Source organism: Miscanthus floridulus, chromosome 3 (assembly GCF_019320115.1).
Source record: "Miscanthus floridulus cultivar M001 chromosome 3, ASM1932011v1, whole genome shotgun sequence".
Taxonomy (NCBI): domain Eukaryota; kingdom Viridiplantae; phylum Streptophyta; class Magnoliopsida; order Poales; family Poaceae; genus Miscanthus; species Miscanthus floridulus.
This window is the reverse complement of record NC_089582.1, coordinates 56,499,433-56,514,047: the sequence shown is the minus strand read 5'-3', so window position 1 is coordinate 56,514,047 and position 14,615 is coordinate 56,499,433. Positions and strand designations below refer to the sequence as shown.

Here is a 14,615-nt window from a genome sequence, read left to right as displayed (position 1 = left end):
GATTCAAAAAGGTCTAAAGTCTCGGGATCCCTCATTGGCTCACCGCCATCCCCATCATCGTCATCAGCCGTGTCTTGGATCATATCATCCATCGTGATGTAATCACGATCTTCATTGTCGCCAGTAGCAGCATTGCCATGCCCGCCAACCGCTGCTGATGAGGTTTGTTGTTTGGCATTCACTGCCGCCGTCGCCACTGTCGACGAGTTCCCTCTCCAGATGCATCGGCACTTGGATCCTCTGCTTCCCCATGAAACTTTTAGACGGTGTAATCCTTGACGAAACCGTACTGGATCAAGTGAGATTTCACCGTGTCATCTCCGTGGGCAAGATGGTTCTGGCAGCTCTTACATGGACAGATGGTGAGTTCCCGCTTCAGACTCAGACGATGTCTTTTCGCAGCGGCAATAAACTTTGTCACATGATCTAGGAAAGCTGGATGCAGCCTCGATGTCTTGTACATCCATTCCCTATCCATGATCGCGAACACCTTGCACACACAAACAACGAAAATGGCGCATATAAGCAGAGCAGTATGGAAAAAAGACACCCGGGTAGCTCTAGATCTGATGATTTCTCTCTCCTCCAAATAGATCTATATCGAGATCTTGAGAAAAAGCGCCCAAACCATGGAAAAGAGAGAGGATTGAGGGTTTGAGAGCGAGAATCAACCTCTTGCGGTGCCCCCTTCACCAAATCCAAGGGCAAAACCCTAGAAATTGGCAAATTTTTAGGGTTTTGAGGTCAAACACAAAAAAATGGAGGAGGAGCCGTGGGGAAGAAGGGTGGGTGAAGCTGTATTTATAGCCCAAACTTAACTGAGGCGGGCACTATAAGGAAACTGCCTTAGTTAACCGTCTGTTAACCGAGGTGGTTGCTGGCTCGGCTGCCTGGCCTAGAATAACTGAGGCGGGCAACCAGGCCGTCCGCCTCGAAGCTCCAAAGTGAAACGCTGCGCAAAAGAAATCCTATAGTAGTGCGTCTCTTAACTGAAATTTTTCAAGATGTAGGAATTGATCCTTAACTCCCATGAATCTCATCCAAAAACATAATCTCTAGGATTTTTTGTCCCTGACTTAAGGTTACATTTTAAGGTTCCGTAGCAACTTTTGCTACAACCCATCTTGTTATACAACTTCTTTCATAATTTATCTGAGGTTAGATGAGGAGGGAGAGAACATCATATAGGCTCTATTTGGAACTGTTTTTTTCATGAGCATACTTTCTTTAGCTCACCACACAAGTTGCTTGTTGAAAAAGCTAGGGTTGATGTTTGGCACCCTATAGCTTTTTCACCGTCATTGGCAGTGGATGAGAAGAGTGTGCAACGTTGTTGGGACGCTTCACTGTGGCGCTATTGAGGGGTGAGGTCGCGGGCATGACTCCAGGTAGCATAAGACATGGCTCCGTTTGTTAGAGCTTCAGCAACTCTAAATCTACAAAAAGAAAAAAGAAAAAACAAGTCCACTCTCATTTTTTTTATCCAAACATTTTTAGTTCCGCCAGCTTTAAGATACACAAAACACATGGATCTGACTCCTAGATCCATGGATTTCGTGGAGCACCTCGTAGGTGCTTTGAAAATTTAGAGATTTGTGAAGTTCGCAAAAATTACCCGATCATACCATTGGTTACACAAAAATAACGGTTCACTTCTTTTTCTTTTTCTTTTCTTGTTTGCGTTCATGCGCCGAACCTCCGTTCTCGCTGCCACCGCCCTGCGTCGCTTGCTTGTGTCCCACCTCGCCGCCACGCCCCACCGTGCCACTACGCCCCCAACGCCCCGCACCACCAGAGCTCACGCCGTCGCGCCCGTGCAAGGCACTGCCCATCCCGAGTGCCGACTCGCCGCTGTGGAGGGAGGTGCCGACACTCGTAGCTGTCGAGGTGGTGGGCATGGAGAAGGAGTGTTCTGTGTTTTTTTCATTGGAGTCTTGATTAATTTTTTATAATTACATATACATATGAATTCATATTTACGGCGAGCTCTTTAAAAGATGTTTATAGAAACTTAAGTCCACAGTAGAGTTGCCCTCTGGTAAATATATGTGACTTCGTGATCTGAATCTGTTTTTGGAGCTCTCCTAAACAGATCTTAATGAGGTGGTCGACTAGAGTTCACCGGAGGACGGAAACTCGATGAACTCGATGAGATAGAGCCGTGCGCCACCATGGAGTGATTGAGGTAGATCGAGCCGAAGCGCCACCGCCGAGCCCGAGCTAAATGAAGACGGAGCGCGCTATCACCGAGCTAGACCGAGGCCGGAGTGCCGCTGCCAAGCCAGATGGTATGCTGGCCTCGTGCCGTTTAGCGCCACATTTTAGTTAGCCAAGGCCGTAGTGTCACCGGGACATTCCCATCTGGACACAGCTTTGCTGGTGGAGCATTTTGTTCCGGATTTATCTTGTAATATAGGAGGAGAAATAAAATCACAGTACCTTTTTGAGGGCAGAGAGTATTGAAGCCATCCCCTCTGCTCACAGTCATCAGAAAAAAAAAGAGAGAGGAAAGAACCGTAAAAAAATAATTATTCTGTTCGTTTAGCTGATAAACTATGACTAAAAGTATTATTAACTGATTTATTGTGAAAGAAAAATAATATGAAGCCAAGGTGGCGAATCTCGTACGCGATCACCCCACGGGGGCCCGTTCCAACACATGTCCGGCATCGTTTCGCCGTGTTCTCCACAACACGCCGCCCTCAGTGGCTGCCTGCCGCTAGCCGACGCCGACGCCGACGTTTCGGAACCAACGGCTCACGCTCCCCCGCGCCCCTGCCGCGCACGGGGAAGGCCCTTTTCCGCTGCTGGGCCCGGGGACGAACCGACGGCCCTCGTGCCGCCTGCCCGCCCCGAGGTCGGCCCCCCTCGTCCCTGCTGCCTGCTTCACATCACGCCTTTTGCCTCGGCATATTCGCCCCCAGCCGCGCGCCGGTGCCGGTACGCTGGTGGTGAGGCGGCCCGCCCCATGTCACCACCATGTGTGGTGGCGGCCGTGCTGGTGCGGGCCGCGCCGGTGCAGCCATCGTGTGGCGCCCGTGCGCTAGCCACTACGCGCTCGCCGCCTGTCGCCCGCGCGATATTTTCCTGGCCCTCGGCGCGCTGCGTCGCCACTCGCCGCCTGCTTCCTCCTCTACTTGAGTGCCGAGTGCGCCTCCGCGCTTCTGCAGTCTGCACTCCCCCGAGGAGCCAACAACACCCAGCCGCTTCTTCGCCTTCCTCCGCGGTTGCAGCTAGCGCGGAGCACTAGCAGCGGGAGGTACTTGGCTGGCATTTGCATTTGAGATCCTTTCCTCCTCCTGCTCTTCTCACCTTTTATTTCAGAATGCACTTGGGATTCCAGGAAGGGGGGATGCAGAGGGGTTAGCAATCCTGGGATTGTTTGCTTTTGTCCACCGTGAAGTTGTCTTTGTTGTGTGGTTTTGCAATGGGAGTTCAGATTTGGGAAGAGTGTGATGTGCGTGCGCACTGAGGTTTGCTAAGTTATTGCTTATTGTTTCACAATGTACAAAATAAAGCTCAATTCCTGCCCCTCCCGTGCATCCTGCTCCGTGCACGCTCCCGGTTTTTGATCTATGGCTTCAGTATCTGGGAGAGTACTATATTCTCTGTTCGAGCGTCTGCCCGAATTCAGAGGTAGTTTGGTCAGGGGGTGTCCGAGAAACTAGTCCTGGGGCCAGCTCTTCCACAAACGTGCTGTGTTGCTAAAAATTTCCTGAGAGGCACTTAGGGCCTATTTGGCAGGGCTCTGGCTCCTCTGAAAATGACTCTGGCTCTGGCTCCTCTGGAGGAGCTGAAGCTGTTCTGGAAAACTTTTGGCAGAACGGCTCCTTCGCACTAGACGACGTGAACCTACAACAAGGAGCCGCGCGAAGCTCGTTTTTGAGGCTTCTCCTGCGCAGGCAAAAAATGGCTCCGGCTCTTGACCGGCTCGCCATGCGGAGCCCTTTCCAAAACAGGCGTTTGGCACAGCTCTTGCAGGAGCCGGAGCTGAAGCCCCCGTAGGAGCCCTGCCAAAGAGGCTTTTAATATGATGTTTTTTTGTATCAGGGCACCATTTCTTACATGAATCATTACTCTCAGTCCTGCATGCTGTCACATGCACACCTTTCTGATGGCAAGATTTTGCCTTCTGAACAAATCTAGCACATCTTTTGGATGTGCCAATAAAACATTATTATCCAAAGTACAGGGGGGGGGGGGGGGGGGGTTATATAGTAACTTATTGACACATAATACTTTTCATATTAGATCTAATGGCACTATCCTTTTCTCAAATCCATCTCTGAGCACAATAGACCACATATATTCTCAAATCCTTTAATGCTCAACAAGCACTGATAGTAAGTATATAGATTTATCAAATAATAGTTATTTAATTCATCATATCTTATCCATTCGGTGGAGTGAATAGGGCTTCGGATTACCCTAGTGCTAGTTTTTAACAGAAAGTTCAACTCGGTCGAAATACACTTATTATTAGCACTTTGCTTTGCCATGTTTGAATCTTTATACTTTGCATGTCACTCACCTTCATGTCTTGGATCCTAGCACCGGAGAAAGAGATGATTCCCAATAAAAGAAAGTGAGAGAATGTCAGGGCCAACTCGGTCCACTATTTTTTTTTAATCATGAACATGGCCGCAGGTTGCTAGGACAGTGATATCTTGAGTCATGATAATGTGGATTTTCCATGTTTGAACTAAATATATTGTGGAATTTCGTTGCTTCTGGGTAATGAAATTTGAGTATCCCGTTGTGGGAAAAAAAATTGGATTTCCATGTTTGTTATACCCTGAGTAAGTTTTATTGGTTGGACCCTATGTCACCCAATCATTTTCAGTGAAAAATCTCATCATTCAAATGGAAACAATTTTTAAAAACCATCTGCCCATGAGTGGTCCTTCTTGGTAAAAAAAAATCGCCTATCTTTTCGGACAAACCATTTTTAATTAAAAAAATCTCCCATTTCAGTTGAGTAATATGAACTGCAGTTTATTTAAGTGGAGGTACTCATCCACGTGGAAATCTTTTCTTTTCTTATTTCTTTTACCTTGTAGTTAGTCACACTTATTGAAACAAGGAAACCTTTTTTGAAAATAAAATAAATAAAAAAATAAACAAGGAAACCTAATTTTTTTTTATATTTTGGTGTAAAATCTCGTATTTCTTAGTAAAAATGGCTGATCTTGGTAACTGAGCTAGGTGCATGGTGATCTTGATGTCAGAAACCGCACTAACAGGCTCACAGTGAGGAAAAGTGTTCTTTCTTTCTTGTATAGCTGCCCTAGATTAGTCCTGCAGCCCACCTCAGGCTGGCTTCTCTGTTGTTCTTTTGCTGCTCCTTTGAGGCCCCTTTGTACAGTGTTGTTCTTGTTTCCTTTTGTTTATAAAACTTACAATGGGGGTCTCCCTTGTTGTATTTTTCGCTCAAAAGAAAAAAAAAAAGAAACCCCACTAACTTTTTTCGTAGATTTAGAATCTCGGGTAACTATCTGCAACTTGGCGTTAGAAAAAATGGCTTTCTCTTGAATGGTGTCTCTGGTTGAACTTGAGGCCCTGTTTCAGGTTATGGGGCTGCTCTGCCGTCCCCGTCCCCTCTAATAACTTCAGCATCTTAAGTTTGGGATTCTCATCCTTCAGGCACTTGAAACCTCAAAATGTTATACTTGGATCTAGTCTCATGAACATTTGCTCTAGATCAACATAATATGTACCTTCTTTTTTTGTGTGCTGCCTCTCCTTTGAGAATGAGAATATGTGCTTAGGCAATTTAGTTTTTCATTTTTCTCTGAACCAGGATAACATGAAAAACTTTAAAATCTTCATTTGGCATTTGACAGGTCATCATTGAATGGCTGCAATGATGGGTTCAATATCTGCCAATGGTTCTTACCAAACAAATAGGCCCAGTGCACTACAGCAGGCACCTCACATGCAATTCCAACAATATTGTAATGGTGGACTTAAGTTCTTAAGCAAGTACTCCCAATCCATGCGAAGTAAGACACAGCTGGCTAAAAGAAGAGCTACAAATAATGGAATTCATCCAAAGACTACTAGGCCTCGGGCACCTATTGTATGTTCTACTGGGATGACTATAATATTTGTTGCAACTGAAGTGCACCCATGGTGCAAAACTGGTGGTCTCGGTGATGTTGTAGGAGGACTGCCCCCAGCTTTGGCTGTAAGTATTCTTGCAACACGTTACTATTTTCAATAACCACAAGTTTAAAAGCTGGAGTCCATTTTGCAAACCAGTTGTTCATTACCAAATTCTTTGGTAATTAGGTCCAATTGAGAATATCTGATCACCCTTGAATTGAGCCATAGCAGCAGAATAGCAGAATAACTCAAAGATAGTTTCTGCATACTACAATGATGCTTAATGCAGTTATCATGTCTATTTCTTCTCTTTGGAGATTGTATTTCATAGAAAGTTCTGTGTTAACTTTACATTATGTATGCAACTTTTTATAGGCTATGGGACACCGGGTCATGACAATAGCTCCTCGTTATGATCAATACAAGGATGCATGGGATACAAGTGTCCTTGTTGAGGTATACGTTTTTGTTGTATTGCTATGTAGCTTGCATTTAACTTGAAGCTGCTTAATGATATTTATATTCTATAAAAAACTGAAATATGTTTCACTTCCACAGGTAAATATTGGTGACACGGTAGAAACTGTTCGCTTCTTCCACTGCCACAAAAGAGGAGTCGATCGTGTTTTTGTCGATCATCCTATGTTTCTTGAAAAGGTCTGTTGAATCTATTGATCCATTGTATGCTTAATTGCTTACTGAATAACCTAAGCACAGGTGGTGACCTTTCAATGTTGCATTTGAATCATATACTCCAGGTATGGGGCAAGACTGGAGCAAAGTTGTATGGTTCTACTACTGGAAGTGACTATCGAGATAACCAGTTGAGATTCTGCCTTTTGTGCCTTGTAAGTAATCCAATTACACTTAGCAAACCCATGCATTCTCTTTCCTAATTTAAGGTATACTTTAGTTTTTTTTAGTAATCCCTGGCAACTCTTGATCTTTTGGATTCCTAAAAAAACCCTTATTGGTGAACAATCTCATTGTAAAATTATAACTTTTCCTTTTTACAAAACACAACGAATGATGCAACTTTCCAAGAAAAAGTTGTTGGATGGAATTTCTATATTTGTTACAGAAAAGACTGGCATTTAATGTCTTCAGCTACAACCATTGCAGCTAAAATGAAGCAACTCAAACACTGAAGATTGTATGATGTGCCATTTTCACCATGTCATATAAGCATTGTTACCACACTGAAATTACCCTTTTGCCCCAATACCTCTTCCTTGCCATCAACACACCCCACCTCACCCACCACTGTTCCCACTTTCACTATTTCCACATAAACTAGCATGAGCAGCCTAATAATTGTATTTTTTTACTTTGCTTTAGCATTTGCAATTTTATTTCTGATGATGGTGAATTTACTTTTGGTTGAGGTGAGCAAAACCATGTTGTTGTTGTTGTTGTTGTTGTTGTTGTCAGACTACTGCTGTGGCATTTGCTCTTCTGATAACACAACATCTTATTGACTATTTGATTTTCTAAGCCTGTTACTAACATAACTTTTCTGCATCAGTATACTACACCATCTAGGTATCTACTAAGAGATTCTAACTGCTAATGTCACATATAATAGCTTATTAGGCAAGGCAAGTTTCAAATTGAAACCAGGAAAGTTTGGCATGTAATGTTTCCCTAAGTTTTCTAGGCTTTTGCGGTCACATTGTGGGTTAGGTTGGTCTTTGGCCTCATATTGTTAGAAGTCGAGGATGAAATAGTTCGAAGGAAAAAACTGTCTACTCGTTGTCCTTATCAAATTTCCATGTTCAACCCACAGTCTTGATGGAGCATGGATGCCGGAGGATGGGTTGAAGTATTGATAATACTGCCCACATGTCTTCCATTTGGCTTATACATTTAAGTGAATTGGTCGGTGCAGAAGCTTAGTATCTTTCCAAATGAGTATATAGTTTATTGGCCTCTGCTATGGAAGTTAGGACACATGTAACCACTGACCTTAGGCTGAAATTTTGGGCAAGTCAACTTTTGATTATTCAGAGTACACTGCCATCCAACCAATTTCCTGTTTTATATCATTTTAGTGATTTTACTTCTAATCCAGTTATCCTTTTAGGCTGCTTTGGAGGCTCCAAGAGTTCTCAATCTCAACAATTCCGAATATTTCTCTGGACCATATGGTAGGTGTGTCTATTATATGAACTAACATGGCCACACTCTCTTACTTACTAGCATTTGTGTTTTTTTTCTTGTAATCAGGGGAAGATGTTGTCTTTGTAGCCAATGATTGGCACACTGCTGTTCTGCCATGCTATCTGAAGAGCATGTATAAGCCAAATGGAATTTATGCAAATGCTAAGGTCTAGCATTTCCTTTTTTTGTTTTTTAATTTTAAGCAATCTTGTGGACAAAATTTGTGGGGAGCAGCAAATGATCATTTTAGTTTTCATGCTTCGATTATTTTTGTTTCTTAATTGTGGTCTTGTAGGTTGCTTTCTGCATTCATAATATTGCCTATCAAGGTAGATTTGCCAGAGCAGACTTCGATCTTCTTAATCTACCTGACAGTTTCTTGCCATCATTTGATTTTCTTGATGGGTAAGGTGTTCATATTCTATTGCTTCATAATATCTGTATGTTCTTCTAGCTTTGACATTGGTACAATGCAAATGTGTGCAGACATGTTAAGCCTGTTGTAGGGAGAAAGATTAACTGGATGAAGGCAGGGATCATTGAGAGTGATCTGGTTCTAACAGTTAGTCCACATTATGTCAAGGAACTCACTTCTGGCCCAGATAAAGGTGTTGAGTTGGATGGTGTCCTTCGCACAAAGCCTCTTGAAATTGGAATTGTAAATGGCATGGATGTTTATGAATGGGATCCTGCAACTGATAAGTACATCAGTGTGAAATATGATGCAACAACGGTAAGGTCTATTATCACATCGCCCGTTCTTACCTCATATGGAGATTTCTCTACATAATGAAATAATTTGTCAGGTAACTGAAGCAAGGGCTCTCAATAAAGAAAGGTTGCAAGCTGAAGTTGGATTGCCTGTGGACTCGAGCATCCCTGTTATAGTTTTTGTTGGCCGTCTTGAAGAACAGAAAGGGTCTGACATACTCATTGCAGCCATTCCAGAATTCGTGGGCGAGAATGTTCAGATAATTGTTCTTGTATGTTTCAATTTAAAAGTGATTTTTATTCTTTTGCATGACACAGTTCACAACCTGATAGTTGCTGAGAAAAAAAAAATCTTTTGTTCTTCAGGGTACGGGAAAGAAGAAAATGGAGGAGGAATTGACGCAGCTGGAAGTGAAATATCCAAGCAATGCTAGAGGCATAGCGAAATTCAATGTTCCATTGGCACATATGATGTTTGCTGGGGCTGACTTCATTATTGTCCCAAGTAGGTTTGAGCCCTGTGGTCTCATTCAGTTACAAGGGATGAGATATGGAGTGGTAAGAGTTTCTAGCTCGCTTTGTTGCAGTAAACAGATCGCTCTCAGCGCACGGATCCTAGGAGCTTTAAGGAGTTTAATATTCAAATTTGAGTGCACGCAAGTATTATTAAAGATAAATATTAGCAGTCATTTTTTCTTTTCATGTTACATCTTGATTCCTGTGAAGTGTTAGAAAATACCACATAGTTAAGTAGAGAAAGTGCAAAAAATGACCATCAATACTGCAAATATTTTTGCAGGTACCCATCTGTTCATCGACTGGAGGACTTGTTGACACGGTCAAGGAGGGTGTCACTGGATTCCACATGGGTTCGTTCAATGTTGAGGTAAAGAATAATATGCAACCACTGATTCATTGCTCTCAGGCTCAATAAATAGCCTTTGGTTAATTTCCTCTCTCTCTCTCTCTTGTAGTGTGAAACTGTAGATCCAGCTGATGTCACAGCAGTAGCGTCAACTGTCACACGAGCCCTGAAACAGTACGACACCCCGGCATTCCATGAGATGGTTCAGAACTGCATGGGGCAAGACCTGTCCTGGAAGGTAGGCACAGACGCCAAGTTTTCCGTTTATCGTTGACAGCAGCTACTCTTTGTCAAGATAAGGATAACCCCTCTCTCATCTCTGGTCCAGGGGCCTGCAAAGAAGTGGGAGGAGGTGCTTCTTGGCCTTGGAGTCGAGGGAAGTCAGGCTGGCATCGACGGAGAGGAGATTGCTCCACTTGCCAAGGAAAACGTAGCTACTCCCTGAGGTTTGGTGCCTCGGAAACATGCGTTGATGATAGGAAGCATCTTCTAGGATCCTGACCTTCTGTGGCTGGAGTGAGATGTTGAGTCAGACACCAGCAAAACCACCAGTTTTGCCTCTACTACTTCATTTGTAATATAATCCTTGACATTCTAAAAATGCCATGCCTGGTTTAATTTTATCCATGCACAGCGTTAGCTGGGATGTTCGGAACATACTTCCCGGGATGTTCGGAACATACTTCCCGCTTTCCTTCGATCGACAACATTATGTAAATAGCTAATGTCAGTGGGCAACTCGAATGGTCCCAAGTGGTAGGGCCCCGATGGACTTGTTTGTGTTGTTTGATTTGAAATGGCTCGTTGATGTGCATGGTTGGCTTCTTAGTGGAGCATTAGAATTTGCAGTGCCTGCTACACTTATCTTTTTTTTGTGCTATTCACTTTACTGTTTGTTGGCACAAAAGTTTTTTTTTAATAACCAGCATGCATTAAATTTAACAGCATCTTACAGATAGTATGCCACAGATGTCCCAATCTAAGGACGAGAGGGCTAATTGTACAGGACACAGGAAATTCTCTCTGAAGAATAGCAGAGCAGCTAAAGTTTGTAGAAACTGCATTAGAGTTGAAGGCCTGCCTTGCAAGTGTATTGGCTGTTGTATTCATCATTCTTGGAATCTTGTGGACCTTGAACTGGGACTGCTGATGTGGTGGGTTGGAAAGATTCTTAGAGTTGTAATCCGCCATAGCTTGCGAGGAAAGTAACAGAGTGTCAGAGAATTATGCATTTTCATGATCAATTTAATCCAGAAATAAAACATCAGCAGGTTCGTGATGATATATATGTGTATGTGTATATTACTAACAAACGTTACAGCACGTAAGTATGACATACCTATCGATACAGTAATTACGCAAAGTACTGTAATCAGAGAGTTAAGAGTGTACCTAGTGGAGGGTCCCATGCCGAGGCCATTGGAGGCTTCATTCGCATCAGACATAGTGCGTTGCTCGAAGTCGTGGACCACAGTCGATGCAGGAAGGTGTTCACAGTGCAGTCCCACGAACGGTCACCAGGAAGAAGACATCTTGCTATTCCACGAGCGATCACCAGAAAGAAGACGTTTGCGACGTGGACGAGCAGTCGCGGAATCACTCCCAAAAAACCTAATTGCCGCACACCCCGTGCAAGGTTCGTAGGCGAACGAGGGTTCCGGAGGCGCCTGCTCTCCCGTTGCTCCGTGCGCACAGAGGTACGGGATGGGAAAAATCAAAGGGCGGCTGAGATGTGGTCTCTGGGAAGAGAATAGAAGATTGGACTGACGGAGGACTTCTACTTTTATGCGTGGCCACGGGGAGAGAGAAAGCCAGTCGAGGAACTCAGGAGACAGACACGAAGAGACGATAACTGGTGCAATCAACTCGCCTCCACCATAAAAGAGAGAAACTCCCGTAATTATGTGGATTAAGTGGCAAAACCTGGCCACGCCTGCCGCCTGCCTACCTGCTTGCCTGCCACGCCCACACCCATGCCCACGCCCACACCCACGGCCCGACCCGGCCTGGCCGGCGGCGGCGGTGGCGGCAGGGCGCGCACACGTGTGGCACTCTTGTGTCCTTTTCTCAGCTTCTCTATTAAGATGGATAATTTCTAACCAAATAAGCTGCGTCACATTCAGTCAAAATCCCATACGGTATTAAACCATACAACGCTTAATGTTACATACCATAGAGTTTTATTTGATTTATTAAATATTATATGGGCCAAGCCCATAATATATTCAACAATCCCCACCAAACTCTAGGGTTTGTAACAAAGTAGTCTCAGAACCATATTTCTTTTATATACCAGTGTTTCGATGGAGACTGCTAAGTTGAACATCTATCTAGAGCAATAGTTTCACTCAGTCACAACTGAACAATGGACTAAGCCTTGAATTGACAGTTTTGTGTGAGGTGAATGTCACTAAAGTCCTTAGCTGATACTAGGCTACAAAAGGCATCCCCTCTATTTAAAGCATATAAGTCATACTCCAGTACCTTTCATGAGTATTTAGAGATCACCCAAATCTCAGACTGTGACCAATAGTCTGACTCATATAGGTGTGTTTCTCAAAAGATGTTCTGTAGGACAACATCTTTGCTTTAGCAAGCCACTTGGAACACATTAAGGTAAAAACTAACCTGCCTTATAGAAAGGAAAGATATATATCAGAAATGAGTCTTACAAAGGATCTTTCCTCATAATTTACTACTAGCTTGTTTCACCATCCTACTTCACGGGATCTCCGATCACATAGAATAAGTTACCACTATAGTAAATTTCATGTGGGTCTCAAACCCATCTCTCTCAATGCACTTTCTATCACATTGCATGACAGACCCTTAGTGAATTGATCTGCTAGATTGTTAGACGTGTGAACATAGTCCAACGCTATTACTTCAGAGTTTCTCAAATATCTGACAAATTTTAGTCATCTCTTAACATCATGCCTTGTGGACTTCATGTTATCCTTAGAACTGTTAACCTTCGTAATCACAGTCTGGTTATCGCAGTTCATAGAAATAGACGGTATGGATTTTTCAACAACCGATAAATCCATAAGGAGATCATGAAGCCACTCGACCTTAGAGCTAGCGGTGTCTAATGCTGTGAGTTCTTCTTTCATTGTAGACTTCGTTAAGATAGTCTGCTTGCAAGACTTCCAGGAAACAACACCACCTCCAAGCGAAAACACATATCCACTTGTGGCATAAAACTCATCAGCATCAGAGATCCAGTTGGCATCACAATAGCCTTCTAGCACCTTTGGGTGTCTGGTATAATGAATACCATAGCTCATAGTGCCTTTTAGATAGCGCATCACTCTCTCAAGAGCACGCCAATGATCATCTCCCGGGTTTGACACAAACCGGCTTAGCTTGCACACAACCAATGATCTGGGAATATCTCAATTGATCCCTTGCTATTCTCTGATTTTTCCTCAATAGCACACTAGGGTCATAAGGTGTAGGAGCAGGTTCACAGTCACTAAACCCAAAGCGACTCAGCACCTTTTCCACATAGTGGGATTGTAACAGAGTTACCCCACCATCACCTTATCTTAGAAGCTTGATATTAAGAATAATATCAACCTCTCCCAAATATTTCATTTCAAAATTATTAGATAAAAATTCATTCACCTCCTCAATCATTTTGAGGCTGGATCCAAAGATCAGTATGTCATCAACATATAAGCACAAAATAACTCCTTCACCCTCACCATACCGATAGTACACACATTTGTTGGCTTCATTCACAACAAAGCCAATAGATGTTAGAGTTTTGTCGAACTTCTCATGCCACTGCTTAGGAGCTTGTTTTAGGCCATATAATGCCTTTAATAATTTACACACCTTGCCTTCTTGACCATTTGCTACAAACCCATCTGGCCGATCCATATAGATCTCCTCTTCTAATTCTCCGTTTAGGAAAGCTGTCTTAACGTCCATTTGATGAACGATAAGACCATAAGAGGCTGCCAGGGAAAGCAAAACTCAAATTGTAGTCAATCGGGCAACCGGTGAATAAGTATCAAAGAAATCCTCACCTTCCTTTTGAGTATAACCCTTGGTCACAAGCCTTGCCTTGTACCTCTCGATAGTATCATCAGGCCTAAGCTTTTTCTTGAACACCCATTTGCACCCTATAGGCTTGCACCCATAAGGACGATCAACTATTTTCCAAGTTTCATTAGACATAATAGAATCCATCTCACTCTTTACTGCTTCCTTCCATAAGTCAGCATTAGGAGAGGAATATGCCTCTTCAATGGTCGTTGGTGTGTCATCCACAAGGTACACAATATAGTCATCACCAAAAAACTTTGCAGTCCTCTGTCTCTTACTTTTTCTAGTGACTATAGTGTCATCCTCCTCAGAATTTTGCATTTAGGGTTCCTCAATTTGTTCTATCAGAGTAAAATTTTCATGCCCATAGGGAATTATAAATTCATGACCAGTCGTGCTAGGTGCATTTTCATGGGAAATTCATTCTCAAAAAATGTAGCGTCTCTAGATTCCATGATTATATCAACAACCATCTCAGGAACGCTAGAATTTATAATTAAAAATCTATAACCCACGCTGTGAATAGCATAAACAAGAAAAACACGATCAACAGTTTTTGGTCTAAGCTTTCGCTTTTTGTTTATTGGCACATTCACCTTTGCCAAACAACCCCAAGTTCGCAGGTAAGAAAGATTTAATCTCTTCTTCTCCCATTCCTCAAATGGTGTAATTTCTTTGTTGTTTGTGGGCACCCTATTCAGGATATGACACGCTGTCAATA

General features: G+C 43.2%; 1 protein-coding gene across 1 annotated transcript; it reads left to right on the top strand.

Moving 5' to 3' along the window:
- Window positions 1–3,102: 3,102 nt before the first annotated feature.
- On the top strand, window positions 3,103–10,464 carry LOC136541679 (granule-bound starch synthase 1b, chloroplastic/amyloplastic). The gene is made up of 14 exons (XM_066533688.1): window positions 3,103–3,259; window positions 5,844–6,187; window positions 6,481–6,561; window positions 6,664–6,762; window positions 6,864–6,953; window positions 8,189–8,252; window positions 8,332–8,432; window positions 8,561–8,670; window positions 8,752–8,998; window positions 9,072–9,248; window positions 9,343–9,534; window positions 9,776–9,862; window positions 9,951–10,079; window positions 10,170–10,464. Exons 2-14 carry the CDS (start codon window positions 5,855–5,857, stop codon window positions 10,284–10,286), a joined length of 1,827 nt encoding a protein of 608 aa, XP_066389785.1. The 5' UTR covers window positions 3,103–3,259; window positions 5,844–5,854; the 3' UTR covers window positions 10,287–10,464.
- Window positions 10,465–14,615: the final 4,151 nt, after the last annotated feature.